General features: G+C 47.9%; 1 protein-coding gene across 2 annotated transcripts in view; it reads left to right on the top strand.

Annotated features, from left to right (window-relative positions):
- TNN (tenascin N) overlaps positions 1-19,398 on the top strand; it is a 51,672-nt gene that overhangs the window by 15,599 nt on the left and 16,675 nt on the right. Inside the window, exons 6-13 of one of the 2 annotated variants that reach the window (XM_082704385.1) lie at positions 1,306-1,569; positions 5,067-5,330; positions 6,014-6,277; positions 9,418-9,681; positions 11,601-11,864; positions 12,543-12,806; positions 13,938-14,201; positions 17,271-17,534. In XM_082704385.1, coding sequence (XP_082560511.1) covers positions 1,306-1,569; positions 5,067-5,330; positions 6,014-6,277; positions 9,418-9,681; positions 11,601-11,864; positions 12,543-12,806; positions 13,938-14,201; positions 17,271-17,534 — 2,112 coding nt within the window. The remainder of the gene's footprint in view (positions 1-1,305; positions 1,570-5,066; positions 5,331-6,013; positions 6,278-9,417; positions 9,682-11,600; positions 11,865-12,542; positions 12,807-13,937; positions 14,202-17,270; positions 17,535-19,398) is intronic. The other variant, XM_082704384.1, reaches the window with a different exon arrangement.

The following is a 19,398-nucleotide window of genomic DNA, read 5'->3' as shown; positions in this document are numbered from 1 at the left end:
GGAGAACTAGAGTGGGATGGGAGGAAACAAAACTGCTTGAATTTCTGGGAGTAAGAAGCTGTTTTGTGTGTCTTTACTCAAACGGATACAGCTCTGCATGTGAGCAGGGTTCTTGGGGCACGCCTCACCTTTGTTCTGTGAGGGAGTTTTATCTGTGACCTTGATGGCCGCTTCTCTCAGCTGACTTACTTATTAGGTTTGTAAATGATAAGCCAGAAAGGAAAATCAGCATGTTAAGTGAAAGACTAAATTATGAATGAAGTCGGCAAGATAAACTATAACAAGAATAAATATTGGGTTCGGGAAATGTATTTTAAATGCAGAAAGGGGCTGAGGAGGCTGAACATGAGGATTCTCAACCTTTGATATACATCAGAATCACCTGCTGAGTTTTGCATATTTGTTTCTTTTTCGGCAGAGATGCCAGCACATAGCTGAGACCTTCTAAAATGAACTCTCTGGAGTTGGTACTTAGTAGGTACCCAGTGTTGACAAAGGTCGAGAATCCCTGGGTTAGCAGGGGCACGTGTGAAAAAGCATAGGGATTTCCCAAGGCTGTGGGCTGGGGATAGGTTGTTGAGGAGTGAGGTGTTCAGGACACGGAGGACATGCTGTTCTGGGTCGGTCCTTCTAGAACATCAATTTTGTATAGCCAGGGATTTCTGCTCATTGTCTTCATTGGTAACTCCTGAGTGCCCTTACGTTCCCTGGCGTGGAATGGATGCTCAGTGAATTGTTGAACGATTGGACTGAGTTTTGGGGCTTTTTCCCTGATAAGGGAATGAAAGAGGTCAGTCTAGATAGGCCAGGTCTAGAAACTGTAATTTAGAAGTTTGATATGATATGATACGGTATGGTATGGCATGATATGGTATACCGCTGTAAAAGCTAGTAACATACAAATGCATACAATGAAGCGGTGCAAGTGTTTTGATAAGAGGAGAATTAGGAGGGAGAGTGGTAACTATTCTTGAATACCTGCTGGAGGGTCTCCCAGAAGAGCATGAGGTGTGTTCCGTGTACCTCTGGAAGGAGTTCCACTTCTGGTGGCTACATTTGTGGGAGCTGACGTGTAATGTGCTCAGTGATCTCAAAATGGAAGGGACTGTTGGTTCCTCAGGGAGCCCTTTCTCAGCGGGGTTTCAAGCCGAGGCCAGTTGTCCAGCTGTCACAGAGGACAGAGAGATGTTCTTATAGTGTGGACTATAGAACTAGGTCACCCGGATGAACTAGAGCTTGAAGCCACCATGACCTTGACCAACCACATGTCTTTTTCTAATTTTTCTTTCTCATATTTTCATGAAGAAATTGATAGCCCAACCAATGTGGTCACTGATCGGGTGACAGAAGACACAGCGGTGGTCTCCTGGGTCCCCGTCCAGGCTGTCATAGATAAGTACGTGGTACGCTATACTTCTGCCGATGGGGACACGAAGGACACGGCCGTCCCGAGGGAGCAGAGCAGCACCATTCTGACAGGCTTGAAGCCAGGAGAGGCGTACAAAGTCTACGTGTGGGCTGAGAGAGGCAACCAGGAGAGCAAGAAGGCCGACACAAATGCCCTCACAGGTAACAGAGGGACAGGAGCCTAAAGAGGTTTCCTCACGGCGGGGAGAAGGCTGATTCGTGACTCAGGAGGCCATGTCCCCCTAACATTATCTCTTTTGCTTACAGGGATGGGGAAGGGGGTTGCAAAAGCATTTTAAAATTTCACAATTATGATTTTTCCCATTTCATCCTCGAACAAGAGAAACCAGCCATTTTATTTTACATAGCAGGTCATGCTTATTTGGGTTAGAATTCCATGTGCAACTCTCTCAGTGCAGAGTAACACTTCCTAATTTGCATTTTTTGGATGTTAAAACTCAGAACATTTGGCTGACAGTGAATTTGAATGCTTATCTCTGTTTGCAGAGGCCATACAGGCATTTGCTTATGATCTGGAACTCTCTGTCAGACCATGGAAATGGTTTGCATCCTGAGTCAACAGTCACCAAATGTACTGATTCTGCCTTGAAGCTTCCAGAAACCAGAAGGGTCCATCCCCAGACCTCACCTAGCTGTCCCACTCAACTTGGGCTTATAGATATCTTGAGGCGGCAGTGGGGGACACGTCCCAGACGTTTCTGCTTAAAGCCTTCTTTGCTCCTGTCTCTGAATTCAGAGCACTCTCATCCTGGAGGCCGCTTGAGGTTCTGGACATTTGACAGGAAATCATAGAAAAGGAGTAACTTATCAACTGGGCTCTGTTCCAGACAATCAGTTAGTATAGAGACACTCAGAGAAGCCGATAATTCGTAAGGAATGTGGTCTCAGAAGCTTGACTGTCCACATTTTAATCCCAGCTCTGCCATTTGCTAGTTGAGTGGCTTTGGGCAAGTCCCTTCACCTCTGTTTCTCAGATTCTTGTCTATAAAAGAGGGCACGTTGGCTTTTACCTCATAAGGTTATTGGGAGGGTTCCATGAGTTAATTCAAGGAAGCGTCTGACACATAGCCCCATGCTATGTGAGTGACAGTAGTGATTATTTCTTACGAGTCCTCTCTGTCAGCTCTGGCTGTTCTAACGGAATACCACAGACCAGGGGCTTCGGCCATAGCAATTTAGTTCCCACAATTCTGGAGGCCAGAAAGCCCTATGATCAGGGTGCTGGCTGATTCGGTTCCTGGTGAGAGCCCTCTTGTTGGCTTTTAGGTGGCCATCTTCTTCCTGCACTGTTATGTGGTGGAAAGAAGCTCAGGTCTCTTCCTATCAGGCATTGATGCCATCATGGAGAGACTTACCCTCATGACCTCATCAAACCTAATTATCTCCCATGTCTCACCTCCAAACACCAGCAAATTGGGAGTTAGGGCTTCAACATAGGAGTTGGGGGGCACACAGTCATTCAGTGCATAGCAAATGTTAATCGGCATTCAGCCCTCAAAGCATTTGGTGGCATGGAGCCTCCTGGGCCGGGGTAGGCCTTATCTTCTCCAGGGGAAGGAGAAGCTGCTGGTAAGGATGGTGAGGCCTAGGTAGGTTTAAAGGCAGGGTCAGCCCTTTCTGTGAGTGGCCAGAGAGGCCATATTTTCAGTTCTGCCATTAAGATGGGAAAACAGCCACAAATAATATGTAAATGAACCTGTAAGACTGTGTTCAGTAAAACTTCCTAAGAGAAGGCTGTGGGTCAGATTCGGCCCATGGGTTGTAGATGGCCACCTCCTGGTTTCTGTTACAAAGGCTTTCCCTTTGGTAGGATTTTGAGTGTTGTGAAAAGGAAGGGTCAGTCTTCTTAAGATGGTAGAAGTTTGAATGGAGAAGAAGCTTCCCCTCTCTCGTGGGGGTGGTGTCAGCTAGCACTCCAGATTATGGGGAGCCCCTGGGATGGGGCATTGCTGGCACTGTCGGGCACAGAGTCGGGCTCTTGGGATGCAGATATGAAAGACCCAGTTCACGCTCATGGCATTCACAGCCGTCCAGGTAGAGAAGACAAGCTCTTTATCAAGAGCCACGAGTTCTGTCTTTCTAGAGCCCACAAACATCCCTGGAGCTATGGGAGCCAGGAAGAAGGGTACTTAGCAGAGACTGGGATGGGAGAGGGGGTCATGGCTGGCTGGAGGAGGCAGAGACACCTGAGCAGAGTCTAGGTAGATGGACGGGCGTCAGCAGTGGAGCAGCATACGCAAAAGCTTAGAGTATAAGAATAGGACAGGGTTTGTTTTTTTCTCTTCTCTTAATATGGAATTACCTTAATAATCATTAAGTGGTGTTGACAGTGGCCAGGTCCATGAGGGTGGAGTAGTGAAGGATGAGAAACCAGAGCGAAACTCCTCCCTGTCCCCTATCCCTAGCACTTTCCGAACTCTGCTCCCTGAGGTGAGCTGCCTCCCTTGGGTGTGCCTCCCCCGACACCCCCCCCCCCCACCAAGCTGCACACACCCAGCGATGGTGCATAGGCTGGAAATGTGGTTGCTGTCATGGAGAGCTCAGCCATGTGAGGAGGTGGCTCTTTTTAATACTATTTTTTTTTATTTTTTAAAAGATTGTTATTTATTTCTTTGACAGAGTCAGCGAGACAGAGAATACAAGCAGGGGGAGTAGCAGAGGGAGAAGCAGGCTCCTGGGTGAGCAGGGTGCCCCAAGGGGTGCTCCATATCCAGGCCCCTGGGATTATGACCTGAGCTGAAGGCAGATACTTAACTGCTCAACAGAGCCACCCAAGTGCCCCTGAGGTGGTGGTTTTTGAAACAGGACTATAAAGGCATACTAATCACCCACTTCTGCTTGGATTTCCACCTCCAGGGGTTCACATTTTAAGGAGAAAGGGGTATTTCAGGCTTCAATGGCACTTGCAATAACAAAGAGCCTATATTTAAGCATTTACCATGTGAATAGCTCACTTGTGATTTGCCATAAGCTGTGAAGTACATACTGTTCTTTCCTCCTTCCTGGAGGTGAGGGGACCCAGAGGTAAGGTTTATAGTCTGCTGAGGTTAGCAGCTAGGAAACACTGGAGCCCGGATTCCAACCCAGTTTAACTGCATAGAAGCCCAGACAAATTCTGCAAGTAGGATTATTTTTATCCTCCCAGACCTCAAATCCCATCAATTTAAGTCTTCTGGTTCTCTGGCCTCAGACATAATGTTTTATGTGGAAAGAACTGACAGCTCCTACTTCCAGGATATTTTTCTTCCCAAAGAAAATATTAGAGCTGATGCAGAGATTTACTGAAATATAATTGCTTTAGGGTAGAAGGAGTCAGGAACTGAAAGAGTGTATTATAAAAATCCAGGGTAAAGGAGAAATTTGTATATGAAGACCATTTTTTTTTTTTAAATCCAAAGGCTACTTATGGGTAGAGTTTATAGAGCTGAGTCTATTTTGGCTTTGTCTGAAAACGCCACATTTCATTAAGTGCTATTGGAATTTCAGACCACTTGCTTAATTAAACCCTTAAGTTATCCCAATCACTGGCATAGAACAGACTCTGAAATTTGTCGAGATCATCATTTTGTCGGTGTATATGTTGGCCTCATAGGAACTAGAGAGTTGGTAAATTCTACATTCTTTCATCTCTCTTCAAGAAATTGACAGCCCCACAAATCTGGCCACCGACCGGGTGACAGAGGACACAGCCACCGTCTCCTGGGACCCAGTGCAAGCCCTCATTGACAAGTATATGGTGCGCTACACCTCGGCCGATGGTGACACCAGGGAGGTGTCTGTGGGGAAGGAGCAGAGCAGCACCGTCCTGACGGGTCTGAGGCCGGGTGTGGAGTACACGGTCCAGGTGTGGGCCCAGAAGGGGGACCGGGAGAGCAAGAAGGCTGACACCAAGGCCCCAACAGGTAACAAGAGAAAGGTGGTCAATCGCAGTTGAATTTTGAGCCTGTGGATGTGAGTGTGCATAGTACCAAAGAAAGATGTGCCCTGAGATGAGGGACTTTGCAAAGAGAGTCCTAAAGATCAACAAGGACAGCGAGCTCGCGTGGTGATCTCAGTGCACTGAGAGCTGGTAGCCATCAGTCTGCCTGGTAGTGATCTGCTCACGGAGCCACTAAACCCACTGAAGGGAGAGGCGAAGTTGCGTGGTGGCCCTGTGCTCAGCAGACTCAGCAAAGATGTTATAGGCCTTGACCACTGTAGGGCATGTGATAATGTTTTTAGAGTGACTGGCTCTGAAGTAGCCCTTGAGAAAACGATACATTGGGTTCCCTGAACATCATGGCAGATGTTTAATTGTGGTTTTGATGTGCCATCGTGTTGCTAAGAAGATGTCATTCCTTCCACATTTTGGGGAGTGGAAAGCCAAGAGAAAATATGTAAGGTTTGCAATGCATAGTCTTCTGAAATTGGGAGCCAGGGGTTACTTTCTCCCTTGACTCTCAGCCGACTCCGGATGGGGATACCGTTGCCTCGTGGGAAGAGTCCTAGAAGATGAAAATGGCAGTGATGGGCTATGGGTATCTCTTCCATGGCTTCCAAGCTTAGGCTTTTCCAAATATATATATATATATATTTTATTTTTAAGAAATTGACAGCCCCCAAAACCTGATGACTGACCGGGTGACAGAGGACACGGCCACCATCTCCTGGGACCCAGTGCAAGCTGTCATCGACAAGTATATGGTGCGCTACACCTCGGCCAATGGGGACACCAGGGAGGTGTCTGTGGGGAAGGAGCAGAGCAGCACCATCCTGACAGGTCTGAAGCCGGGTGTGGAGTACACGGTCCAGGTGTGGGCCCAGAAGGGGGACCGGGAGAGCAAGAAGGCCGACACCACGGCCCCCACAGGTAAGGGAGCACACATCATCACACACATCACTTACACGATGTGTAAGTCATCGTCTGTGTCAGTTGGTTTTCCTTCTGTGACTTTGGCAGAAAGTGAGGTTCTGGTGTCTTTACAGAGTCCACATGTACCCCTTACTTCAATTTCATGGTTTCTCTTAGAATGTGTAGCTCATGGGGTGCCTGGGTGGCTCAATGGGTTAAGCCTCTGCCTTTGGCTCAGGTCATGATCTCAGGGTCCTGGGATCGAGCCCGGCATTGGGCTCTCTGCTCAGCAGGGAGCCTGCTTCCCGCTTCTCTCTCTGCCTGCCTCTCTGCCTGCTTGTGATCTCTCTCTCTCTGTTAAATAAATAAATAAAATCTTAAAAAAAAAAAGAATGCATAGCTCATCTTCTCTTCAAATTTTGGTCTTTAAAGACTGATATGATTACTCATAGTCTTTTGTTCTCTGCTTGTGCATCTTCTGTGTTCTGAACACAGTGAATGCTTTCCTGAAAAGGAAGAAATATGATGGAAAGCCCACGTGCCCGTGCTGTGGAGGGAGACTGACTGTGAGCCCAAGCCTGCTTTGTTTTCCCTCCTTACTTATTGAAACTCTTTCTGTGGCACTTGTTCTCCGTTTCTGCCTTTGGATGAGTGTTTTAGGCAAAAATAATAGCCATGTTTTATTGGCTAAACATAAGCAAATATCCGATCACTTTTAGTAATTATCCATACTTCAATTATTTATTTTTTTAATTTTAATTTTTTAAAAAATTTATCTATTTATTTGACAGAGAGAGACACAGCAAGAGAGGGAACACAGCAGAGGGAGTGGGAGAGGGAGAAGCAGGCCTCCTGCTAAGCAGGGAGCCCAATGCGGGGCTTGCCAGGACCCTGGGACTGTTGACCTGAGCCGAAGGCAGACGCTTAATGACTGAGCCACCCAGACGCCCCCCCATACTTCATTTAAATTTAAAGATTCTTCCCACCATCTGCTTGGGCCATTGGCAAGCTAGCTGCCTGCCCTGGGAAGGGGGTGCTCTCAGCTTCTCTTGTATTTCCCTTCTGCTACTTCAGGCCCCCCTTCCAGCACACTAACTGTGATTTCTGACCCATGTATGTTTGGCACAGCTTGGAGAGAGATCAGGGCTCAGGAGGAGGAGAGGTAAGTTGTCTTACTTGACTATGATGGTCACGGTTGCCCCGGGCCTGTCATGGGGCCTGATGAGTGTTAAAGCTAACGCTTTCCCTCATGGAGCATTTCTGCGTGTTCTTTAGCTGCCCTCCTCCACTCCAGTGTTTGGTCCTAGTGATCCTGTCTGCAGATGCGTCTCTCCTGCCAGTCACCTGCTCCCTTTCTTCCACCTGCACACATGGGGGTGCACTCCAGTGCCTTTCGGGGGGGCAGCGTCACCTTCTCCATCTGCCTGAGCCTCTTGGACAGCTTCTAAAACCATCCCCGATGGGCCCTTCTTTCCTTGGCTAATGTCAGGTCCACGGGGAACGTGCATCACCCTTTTCCCATTCACCTGGATGTACCACCCTTTTGCAACAGCTTTCTATCACTCTGCGCCAGAGCAAACAGCCATTCTCTCTCCTCTTAGATATTTTAGGCCCTTGTCAGACACCAGCCCATGGTGTTCCCCAAGCTGTGGGCAGACTTTCTCAACCTGGACACTGCTGAAATTTTTGGCTCGATAATTCTTTGTTGCTGGGGTCCGTCTTGTCCTCCGTAGGCTGCCTCTACCCATTAGACACCAGGAGCTTCCCATCCCAAACTGAACTGTGACCAAGTCAGTCTCAAGACCTTGCCGGTGGTTCCTGGTTGAGAATACTTGCTCTAGGACATGCATTACCAGCTCTGTAAGGAATCCCATTGCAAATGGTTATTCGAGGTTTGGGTCTCACCCATGAAGCTCACAGTTTAATTCCACCCAAAGAAGTCCACTCTCAAAGTCCCATCTCTTTGGCCTCTCCAACCTCTCTCTCTTTTTTTAAGATTTTAATTATTTATCGGCTGGGGGGAACGAACACAAGCAGGGGGAGTGGCAGGCAGAGGGAGAAACAGAGTCCCCAGTAAGCAAGGAGTCCAATGTGGGACTCCATCCCAGGACCTCGGTATCATGACCTGTGTCAAAGGGAGATGCTAAACCAATTGAGCCACCCAGGCGTCCCTCCAACTTCTTTCATAGTCTGGAGATGGTTGGTCAGCCATGGGTCACAAGACTGTTGGTCCTGCCATGACAGTGGGCTGTCAGGTTGGAATATAGATTCCACTTTTCTTGGGGTCACATCCCAAGCCAGGGTAAGAGACCTGCTTGATTATACCACTGCACATCTGTGACAGGACCTATCTAGAAGCAAGGACTTTAGGGAAATTACTTTTGCAATGAACTTTCGGAACAAAGACATGCTGTTATTTTCTTGGTGACTCCATTTTTGAATACCTTCTTGTGTGCATGGTGTGGGGTAGCATAATCTTTTTCATTCATAAACTATCAACAAGGTGAGATCATTAATAATAGCTAATGGTCAGTGGGCATCTAGTCTGCACCAAGAATTGTCATAAAGGGCAGATTATTATTACCTCATTTAATACAACAAGTCTCCAGGATACACACTAACATTATCTTTCTCTGCCTTTTTTTCCTATAGACACTAATATTCAATATTTTCAAATCCTCCTTTTACATGATATTTTTCGTCTTGGTTTTCAGAGCCATCCAGCAAGATATGTACAGTGCTATAATCGTATTTTATAAATGTAGAGAAGTGAGGTGACTTATCCAGGGTCATGAAACAAATTAGTAATTTATGAAATTAGATGTATGTATGGAACATTAATGCTCAAAGGAACTTTAAAGTCTATCCAACCTCAACCCCAGATTTATAGGTGATAAGGCTGAGGCCCAGCCAGAGGCAGCTTGGATGTGCAGGGTCATAGATTTTCTGACTCTGGATCTGGTGCTCATTCTACTGTCTTGTGCTGCCTCCTTGAGGATCCAAGAATCCAACCATGGAGAGAAGGTCAATGTCCATGAAACAACTGAAAACTAACATAGGAGATGGGAAAAACACAAGAACAGGAAACTGCCTCCCTGCAAGGAACATGGTCTCACTCTTTGGTGCTTGTTAATAGTTCACTTTAACTTTCCTTTCAGACATTGACAGCCCAAAAAACCTGGTGACTGACCGGGTGACAGAGAACACAGCCACCATTTCCTGGGACCCGGTGCAGGCTGTCATCGACAAGTATATGGTGCGCTACACCTCGGCTGATGGAAACACCAGGGAGGTGTCTGTGGGGAAGGAGCAGAGCAGCACCGTCCTGACGGGTCTGAGGCCGGGTGTGGAGTACACGGTCCAGGTGTGGGCTCAGAAGGGGGCTCAGGAGAGCAAGAAGGCTGACACCAAGGCCCCGACAGGTAACGGAGCATTGTTCTTTGAGAATGTAAAGCTTAAGCCTATGGATGGTCAAGTTTTGTGTTCTTGCTTTGACACCAACAGACTAGATGGTTTATGAAAGGGCAGGATGGTGTCCCTTCATAAGAGACAGCAGACACCATCCTTCTTCTTCCTATTACACATCATCTCAAACTCAGGAGCTTATTTGTGGCCTCATACTTTGGTCTTAGAAAGATAAATGGTGATTGGTCCTATCTACTCACCATTCCTCTGATTTGTGTTCAATCATTGAAATGTTTCTACTTGAAAGGGAAAAGATAGGAAAAAAACATGTATATTAAGATCTGTGAGCCTAGTACTTTAGGGAAATGGTTTTTGCTCTGATCTCTTTGGGACAAGGAAGGGTTATTGTTTTCTTAGCAGGTAAATCCTCTCTGGAGGATGGTGTGCTCTGTTCTGGGGATCCTGAGGTTGCACTTAGACACTGTGTTCATTTATAATTTGTAAAGCTCTTTCATCTCACTTTGCTCATTTTTAAAGAAGATTTTATTAATTATCTTAGAGAGAGAGATGGCAGGGGGAGGAGCAGAGGGACAGGGAGAGAATCCCAAGTAGACTCCACACTCAGCATGGAGCCTGATGCGGGGCTCTATCTCGTGATCCTGCAGTTAGGACCTGAGCTGAAATAGGGAGTTGGACACTTAACTGACTGAGCCACTCAGATGCCCCTTCTCATTTTTTAAAAAATAATACATTTATTGAGATACAATTTATTTTCCATAAAATGTCATCTTCTAAAGCATAGAATTAAGTGGTTTTTGGTATATTTACAGTTATATAGCTATCACTAGTATCTAATTCAGAAGATTTTCATTACTCTGGAAAGAAGTTCCTTTCATTAGCAGTCCCACCCCAATTGCCCCCAGCCTAGGAAACTACTACATTCTGTCTGTAGAGTTCCTCATTCTGGACATTTCATACAAATGAATCCATACAACCTGTGACTTTTTATGACTGGCTTTATTCACTACACGTAATATTTTCAAGGTTCATCCACGTTGTAGCATGTCACCACTTTATTTTTTTTTTTTTGCCAGATAAAATTCAACTGGATGGCAGTAACATGTTGTGTTTATCTGTTTGTCACTGATAAGCATTTGGGTTGTTCCTGCTTTTTGGCTGTGGTGAATAGGGGTACTATGAGCATTTGCGTACAGATTTTTGTGAGGACGTGTTTCAGTTGTAGGAGTGGAATTGCTGGGTCACATGGTGACTCAATATTTAACCTTTTGAGGAATGGCTAAAATGTTTCCTTCCAGGATGCTGGCACTATTTTACATACCCACCAGCAACGAAGAATGGTTGTCTTCCTCATTTGCTTGGTCCTCTGAGGCTTTTGGTGAGATGGGTATCTCAGAGATCAATATCCCCATGTTACAGGTCAGAAACCTCCAATACATAGAAATGAATAATTTTTATACATCATGAAATTAGCGGATGACTCATGAGTCAGATTTATGGAATATTCATGGAATATTATGGTAACTTAATATCTAGATAGTAAGGCCCACATTTTACAAAGAAGGAGCTGAGGCTCAGAGCTAGCTGTCCAGGGCCACAGCTGGCAGATGACAGGGCTGGGCCTAGATCCCTGGTCTGTTGGCTCTGCTCTGGGCTTTTCCTGTCCCTGTGCTCTGCTCTCTGGGCTGGAAGAGAACCTCACTCTTCTGACATTGGATCTAGTGCTCATTCTCTTGTCATGTGCTGCCTCCTGGAGGATCCAAGAGTCTAACTATGGAGAGAAGGTCTACCTCCATGAAACAACTGAAAACTGACATAGGAGATGGGAAAAACACAAGAACAGGAAACTACCTCCCTGCAAGGAATATGGTCTCACTCTTTGGTGCTTGTTAATAGTTCACTTTAACTTTCCTTTCAGACATTGACAGCCCAAAAAACCTGGTGACTGACCGGGTGACAGAGGACACAGCCACTATCTCCTGGGACCCAGTGCAAGCCCTCATTGACAAGTATATGGTGCGCTACACCTCGGCCGATGGTGACACCAGGGAGGTGTCTGTGGGGAAGGAGCAGAGCAGCACCGTCCTGACGGGTCTGAGGCCGGGTGTGGAGTACACGGTCCAGGTGTGGGCCCAGAAGGGGGACCGGGAGAGCAAGAAGGCTGACACCAAGGCCCCAACAGGTAACAAGAGAAAGGTGGTCAATCGCAGTTGAATTTTGAGCCTGTGGATGTGAGTGTGCATAGTACCAAAGAAAGATGTGCCCTGAGATAAGGGACTTTGCAAAGAGAGTCCTAAAGATCAACAAGGACAGCGAGCTCGCGTGGTGATCTCAGTGCGCTGAGAGCTGGTAGCCATCAGTCTGCCTGGTAGTGATCTGCTCACGGAGCCACTAAACCCACTGAAGGGAGAGGCGAAGTTGCGTGGTGGCCCTGTGCTCAGCAGACTCAGCAAAGATGTTATAGGCCTTGACCACTGTAGGGCATGTGATAATGTTTTTAGAGTGACTGGCTCTGAAGTAGCCCTTGAGAAAACGATACATTGGGTTCCCTGAACATCATGGCAGATGTTTAATTGTGGTTTTGATGTGCCATCGTGTTGCTAAGAAGATGTCATTCCTTCCACATTTTGGGGAGTGGAAAGCCAAGAGAAAATATGTAAAGTTTGCAATGCATAGTCTTCTGAAATTGGGAGCCAGGGGTTACTTTCTCCCTTGCCTCCCAGCCGACTCCAGATGGGGATACAGTTGCCTTGTGGGAAGAGAGTCCTATATGAAAATGGCAGTGATGGGCTATGGGTATCTCTTCCATGGCTTCCAAGCTTAGGCCTTTCCAAATATATATATATTTTTTATTCTTAAGAAATTGACAGCCCCCAACACCTGATGACCGACAGGGTGACAGAGGACACAGCCACCATCTCCTGGGACCCAGTGCGAGCTGTCATCGACAAGTATATGGTGCGCTACACCTCGGCCAATGGGGACACCCGGGAGGTGGCTGTGGGGAAGGAGCAGAGCAGCACCGTCCTAACGGGCCTGAGGCCGGGTGTGGAGTACACGGTCCAGGTGTGGGCCCAGAAGGGGGACCGGGAGAGTAAGAAGGCCAACACCAAGGCTCCCACAGGTAATGGAGCATCAAGAATGGAGGACTAAGCCTATGGCTGGTCCAATTTGTTTTCTTGCTTTGACACAGGCAGACTAGATGATTTATGGAGGAGCAGGATTACGGAGCATCATGTCCCTTCATAAGAGAATGCACACACCCTCCCTTATCTTCCTTTAACTCATTTCCTTACAAGTCAGATCCAAGCGGGAGTTTCAAGCTCCAGTTTTGCCACGATTGGATGGTCTTGCCCCGCGACTCCTTCTCTGAGTAAATGAATATTTCATTGTACACAGTATTAAGGGTCTCTCATTGTGTTTTAGTGAGAACAGAAGATGAAAATCAAATGTTAATAATAACATTAGGAAAATTCAACTTTGAGAAATAGACTTTACATCTAGCAGCACAAGTAGATATGTGTGGTGTGCTTTGGCATGAATGAGTCGTGGTAATTCTGGTTTAAAGGATAAAGGCAACATCTGTGTTCTATTCTGAATGGATTGTGAAAGAATGTGAGGCCATATTTCTCTAGTGATTTAACCAGCTAACCAGCATTACATGTGTATCCACAATATGTAAAGCATATTAAAACTGGTTTTTAATTGGCTGATTCATTTAAGAAGGGATGTTGTGCATTTACCTTGTGCTTTGTTCTCTATGAGGCTGTGGGAACCCTGAGCAGAATAGGAGGTGGCCCTCTGCCTCTAGGAGTTGACATGTGCTTCTGGCTATTAGAATCATCTTGTATGGAATCAGAGGTCTTTGTTGATATGATTTTAGAAACAAAATTTTTACTGCTTGTGAGCATGGGCTGTATCTTCTTCCACTGGGCCCTGTGTACTACGTAACACCACACTGTGTACCTAGTGGGAACTGGACATTTGCTTACTAAGTAAATAAGGAAATTTGTTTTATTAAATTCTTAGTGGAGGTGATAGTGTAGATCTGTAAATTGTGGCTTACTGTGCTTTCTTCTTGGGGAGTCAAAGTCTGTCTGGGGAGAGGACATCTCACTGAAATAGTCAGGGCATAGGTAATGGGGATATCACAAGACACAGAAGAGTATCACCCCAAGAAAAATTACCCCGAGGTTCTGTACTATACTCCACTGTACTATTAATAGTGCATGTTGATCGGTACTTTTCCTTTTAGACATTGACAGTCCCAAAAACCTTGTGACCAACAAGGTGACAGAGGACACGGCCACCATCTCCTGGGACCCAGTGCGAGCCGTCATCGACAAGTATATGGTGCACTACACCTCGGCCGATGGTGACACCAGGGAGGTGTCTGTGGGGAAGGAGCAGAGCAGCACCGTCCTGACGGGCCTGAGGCCGGGTGTGGAGTACACGGTCCAGGTGTGGGCCCAGAAGGGGGACCGGGAGAGTAAGAAGGCCGACACCAAGGCCCTGACAGGTAACAGGAGGGAGGAGAAAAGAGACTCAGGTCCTCTCCGTGGGCTGCTCTATTGCTGCCGAATGATGTCACTTCTGGTTTTGGGGTCTGTGACTCAAGGATGGTTTTAGGCAAGTTTGCCGTAGAAAACCTCACTCACCTAAAGAAAAATCAAAGTATAGTCACAGACTCAGTACTGAGCAGGCCTGTGAAGGTCTTAAAACTCTTCCCCAAGCCTGTGCTCCTCAAAACCGTGGGTTAGAGAATTGTTCTGTGACAAGATGTTTTGCATAGGTCCAACTTGATGAATGGTGCGTAGCTTAGAGGAGCAAGTGTGACCTTGGGAGGTTGGAGCTCTGCGTTCATTTCAAGTTTCAAAGAGCATCTTCTCATAGCATGCCTGGGATATAGCAGCCAACAAAACAAGTACTCCTACTCTCTTAAAGTCCATTGGGAAAGAGAGGTGATCACCAAGCAAAGAAACTTATAACCATAAACTACGGTCAGCTCTTTGAAAGAGGTGAACACAGTGCAGGTACAAAGAATTACAGGGCAGGCATGCTTCTTAGAAGGGATGGGATGGGTAATAGTTAAGATCCACATGGACAGGAACATCCAAAGAGCATTTGCTTAAACAAGAGAGAAGTTTATTCTTGTGGAATAGTTAGAGGGTAAGTGGGCCAGGCTGGTATGGTAGGTGCCTGGCACGGGAGAGCCCGACTCCTCCTGTATTGCCGTTCATTCATCCGTGGGGCATCACCTCCACCCTCCTCCCCTCATTCCAGCAGTGGAAAGGGAAGGGAGGGCCGGAACATTGCCCACATTCTTCACTTTTCTCCCATTCCGTTGGCCAGATCCAAGCCCCAGCGCCAGACCTCCCTCCCGGAAAGGCTGGGGAGTGAAGTCTTCAACTGGATGGTCATGTGTCCAGCCTCCACTTCTGTTCTGCTGCCCCATCCAACACAGTAGCCGCTGGCTGCATGGGCCTCCTTACATGTTAACTAATGAGAAGTAATTAAATGATTTGCAGAGTGGTACTAGCCACATGTCAAGTGGTCAGTAACCACATCGGTTAATGGCCGCTGAATTGGACAGTGCAGGGTAGTTCCATCATTACACAGAGGTCCATTGGACGGATGCTCATGGAGGAAGGGGAGAATGGATGGTGGGAGAACTCGCCATTTCTGGCACGGAGAAGGGTGTGTGTGATGGCCTTGAGCTGGAGCAGCTAAGATGGTTGTAGAACTGAGAGGGGCTGGGGGGCCCGGAGCAGGGAGGGTGAGAGGGGAAGTGGTGTGCGGTGAGGGGGGAGGAGGCGGGGTCACTCACACAGGACCGCACGGTCCCTGCAGCAGGGAACATGTCGTGTTCATCAGAAGAAGAGCAGCTTGATGTAGCATTTGTTTAAAAAAGTTTAGGGCGCCTGGGTGGCTCAGTGGGTTGAGCCTCTGCCTTCGGCTCAGGTCATGATCTCAGGGTCCTGGGATTGAGTCCCGCATCGGGCTCTCTGCTCAGCAGGGAGCTTGCTTCCTCCTCTCTCTCTCCTTCCTCTCTGCCTACTTGTGATCTCTCTCTGTCGAATAAATAAATAAAATCTTAAAAAAAAAAAAAAGTTTATTCGGGCCACAGTGAGGGGAATCCATGGAGGACAGGAAAGGAGTAACATCAGGAAAGTTAGTGAAGAGTCTAGTGTAAAATCCGGGTGAGAGGGGACGACAGCCATTGTGAAAGAGGAGAGGGGGCTATCTGGGTACACATTTTGGAGGCATAATGCCAGTATTTGTTGATGGACGAGATGTGGGGAGGGAAGAAATTGAACAGATATGACCCGTGTTTCTGGCCTAAACAACAAGGAAGGCTGGGGCAACATTTTTTTGAGGGGAGCCTGAGAGGTAAGTAGGCTCGGGGAGGAATGGGAAGACTTTCAGGTTTAAACTGGAGAAGGTGGTGAGATTCCTTGGTTGAGTGAGTGACTTTCTTATCGACTCCACAAATACCAGTCACGGATCCAGTCCATATGAGGCGCCATGGTAGAAATACGGTTGTAGGTGCAAGCTGGGGGGTCACGGATCAGGGAGCTGAGGGCATTGGTTGGTATGCAAAGTCATGGCCATGGTTGAGGTCTCTTAGGGAGAAGTGTAGAGAGGTGGTCAGCCAGGTCACTAATGAAGAAGACCCAGGAAGGGTCAGACAGTTGGGAGAAAACCAGGGAAGGGTGTGGTCATGGAAGTCAAGAGCTGAGAGTGTTTTCAGACAGACAGAGTGGATCTGCCCTGTTAGATGCTGCTCAGAGGGCTAGTGAGGTGAGGATGGCGAGCGTCGATCGGATTTGGCAGCGGGAAGCTGGGGGTGACGAATTCTAGCATTCTAGTGGTGTGCTGGGGAAGAGTGCCAGACTTCATTGATCGAGGGTCGAACGGGAGAGGAGGAGCGAAGTGAAGGTGAACCCCATTCTCGTGAGAAATCTGCCAGTTAGGGGGTCAGAGGGGCAGGAGGTCCTAGAGCCTGTGGTGTGGGAACGGCGATCGAGGAGAGACCGGGGTGCCGGCGCGAGCACAGACACAAAGGAGAAAAGTCCTTCAGAAGGTGGGAGGTCACGAGTCGGAGCAAAGAGGGGCTTGTCGGGGTTTTATCACAAGAAGACAGCAGGACCTGGGGCAAGTCTTTTCATTTCTCTGGGCCTCCATGCTCCCCTTCGATCAAAGACAAGGAAGGTTGGAAGATCTGATTTCTCAGCTCTGAGAGTCTGTGAAACCGAATAACCAGATCCCACGGAGGTAACGAAGAGGCGGTTTCAGCCGCCGTTTGGGCCTCTTCTCTTGTGGCTCAGGAGACTTTTTTGGGTTACTTCTGTAGAAACGAGAGAGACAGGAAATTTCTGTACTGATGAACTTGCTGAAGATCTAATTCCTCCCAGTTGTAATATCCAGGGGTTGGTTTCCTTGGAAAATGGAAACTAGGGGCCTTTCACACCTGTTTTCAATGGAATTGTATCATTATTAAAGATAATTTGAAGGGAGGGCTCCTGGCGATGGGGTGGTGGGATGGCCTCCCTTAGGCTCTAAAATTCGGACTTTCCTTTTTAAAAAGAAATTGACAGCCCCCAAAACCTGGTGACCGACCGGGTGACAGAGGACACGGCCACCATCTCCTGGGACCCAGTGCAAGCCGTCATCGACAAGTATATGGTGCGCTACACCTCGGCCGATGGGGACACCCGGGAGGTGGCTGTGGGGAAGGAGCAGAGCAGCACCATCCTGACCGGCCTGAGGCCGGGTGTGGAGTACACGGTCCAGGTGTGGGCCCAGAAGGGGGACCGGGAGAGCAAGAAGGCCGACACCGCGGCCCTGACAGGTACTGTGAGGACCTGGGACAGGGAACCATGCACGTCCATCAGGACAGTCTTCCTCCGTACCTGGGGGTGCGGAGGGGAACAGGGGCGGGCAGCGGCTTCAGCTGAGGCATTCCTCAGAGGGGTTCCCTCTTCCCCGCTCTGAGGTACTCTGCGGCCCTGACGGCTCTGATTAGGAAGGTGTAGAGAAGAGAGTGTGAAAGGCAGCCCGTGCGGCTCTTCCAGATGCTTGTGCAAACGTAGCCTCCCTCGCATTCCCTGCCCCCCGCCCAGCTCCCAGGCTCTCTTCCTGGGCTTGCTTTCAGACCCGCTGGGCCTCAGCCCCAGTTTGGAGAAGAGGGAGGCTGGGAAGCCCTTCTCTTTTCATCCCCCTCACTGGGACCTGGGAAGCTCACGGGGCCTTCCCTGACGGCCTCGGGCCTCTGGGGACGGTCTGGGCAAGGCCTGGCCGTCCCCCCTTTGGCGGGGTACACTCTGTGTGGCCACTGGAGTTCTAGGATGTCTTGAATTTCTTTATCAGTTACAATGAGCACGGGTTTTTAAATAAAAGAAAGTAAAGTATACTGATGGTAAACATTTTCAAACTAAAGCGTATAGAAACCCTAATGCCCAGTGCAGGTCTCCAGGGTAATTCGTCGCTTTCTCCCTCTGTCTGTCTGTCTGCCTCCCTTGTCTCTTTTGTCCCTTGTCTTCCTTGTCCCTTTCATTATCTTCCCTTTTTTTCACACTTGCCATTTTTAAAGGCAACAATATCACCATCTTTCTGCTTCAGAGAAACATGGAAATAACCAAGGCAGACCTTTCAAGCCTGTAACCGGCAGATGGGTGGGCAGTCAGAGCACTAACAGAGGCCAGCTTAAGATATTTAAATAGTTAAGGTTTTTGCTTTAATTTCTCAACGCAGGAAACTCAGTTTTGCAGGAGATGGAAAGAATAAAATCCGTACCAGATGTTATGCTCTAGAAAGTCAGACCAAGCTAATGTTACTAAAACTCAAAATTTGTCAAAACATCCTAATTCAAAACAACAGCTGCCTGATTTCTATTAAAATATTACAATTCCGTTCTCAGCTGAAATGCTACTGGAGAGAAAATAGCCTGGAGACGTCTTTTTTGGGAACCTCTAAATTAAAATCATCTTCTGTGATGATGGAAATTTTCATTCAATATCTTATTTGGTTAAAAAAAATGAGCCATCTGACCAATTAATATGGTGTTGACTAGAATTTTTGCTGAGCCTGAGTTTCCCTGGTCCACAGGGTGCACGCACGCATCCCCGTGTTCAGAGGCAGAGCTTCCCCTCTTCTTCCATTTCCTTCTCTCCTTCACACAAGCATGCCCCTGCTTCCCCGGGCTTGTACAGGGTGAGGCATCTAAGGCCGCACATTTAATTAGGCAGGAGACAGAACTTTGTATTTCTGTGCTATGTGGTCAGAATCTCAGTAAATTTAGGGTCACGCTTGGGTCGTTTCCCAGCGCCGGGCCCGGGGAGGTGGGCATCGAGGGGTTTGGTCATCTTTCCAGGTAGGTGTTTGCTGAGTTTGCCCAGTTTCTGCACATAGGGCCTTCTCGGATCTGCACTCTCTCAGCTTCCCGCGCCACGTTGGGAGCCCTGCGGTCACTGAGAACCCATCCGCTCACCTAGATTGCTCCCACACGCCACTCTTGGAGAGTCTGTGGTTTGGGGAGGGGGAGGCACGGGAGCACGGATTCACTCGGTCTGCTACCCACCTAACCCCCACTTTCTTAATCCACTTGTGTGCTTTTGGAGTCGGAGGCTGCAAGGGGCTGGTGGCAAGGAAGAGCAGAGACGACTCCCTGCTGGAAGGGAGGAAAAGAAACGGGAGAAGCAGGGAGAACTAGGTCG

The sequence above is a fragment of the Mustela nivalis genome (assembly GCF_964662115.1).
Source record: "Mustela nivalis genome assembly, chromosome: 16".
NCBI lineage: Eukaryota > Metazoa > Chordata > Mammalia > Carnivora > Mustelidae > Mustela > Mustela nivalis.
The sequence above is the reverse complement of the archived record's forward strand: the minus strand, read 5'-3'. Positions and strand labels throughout refer to the sequence as shown.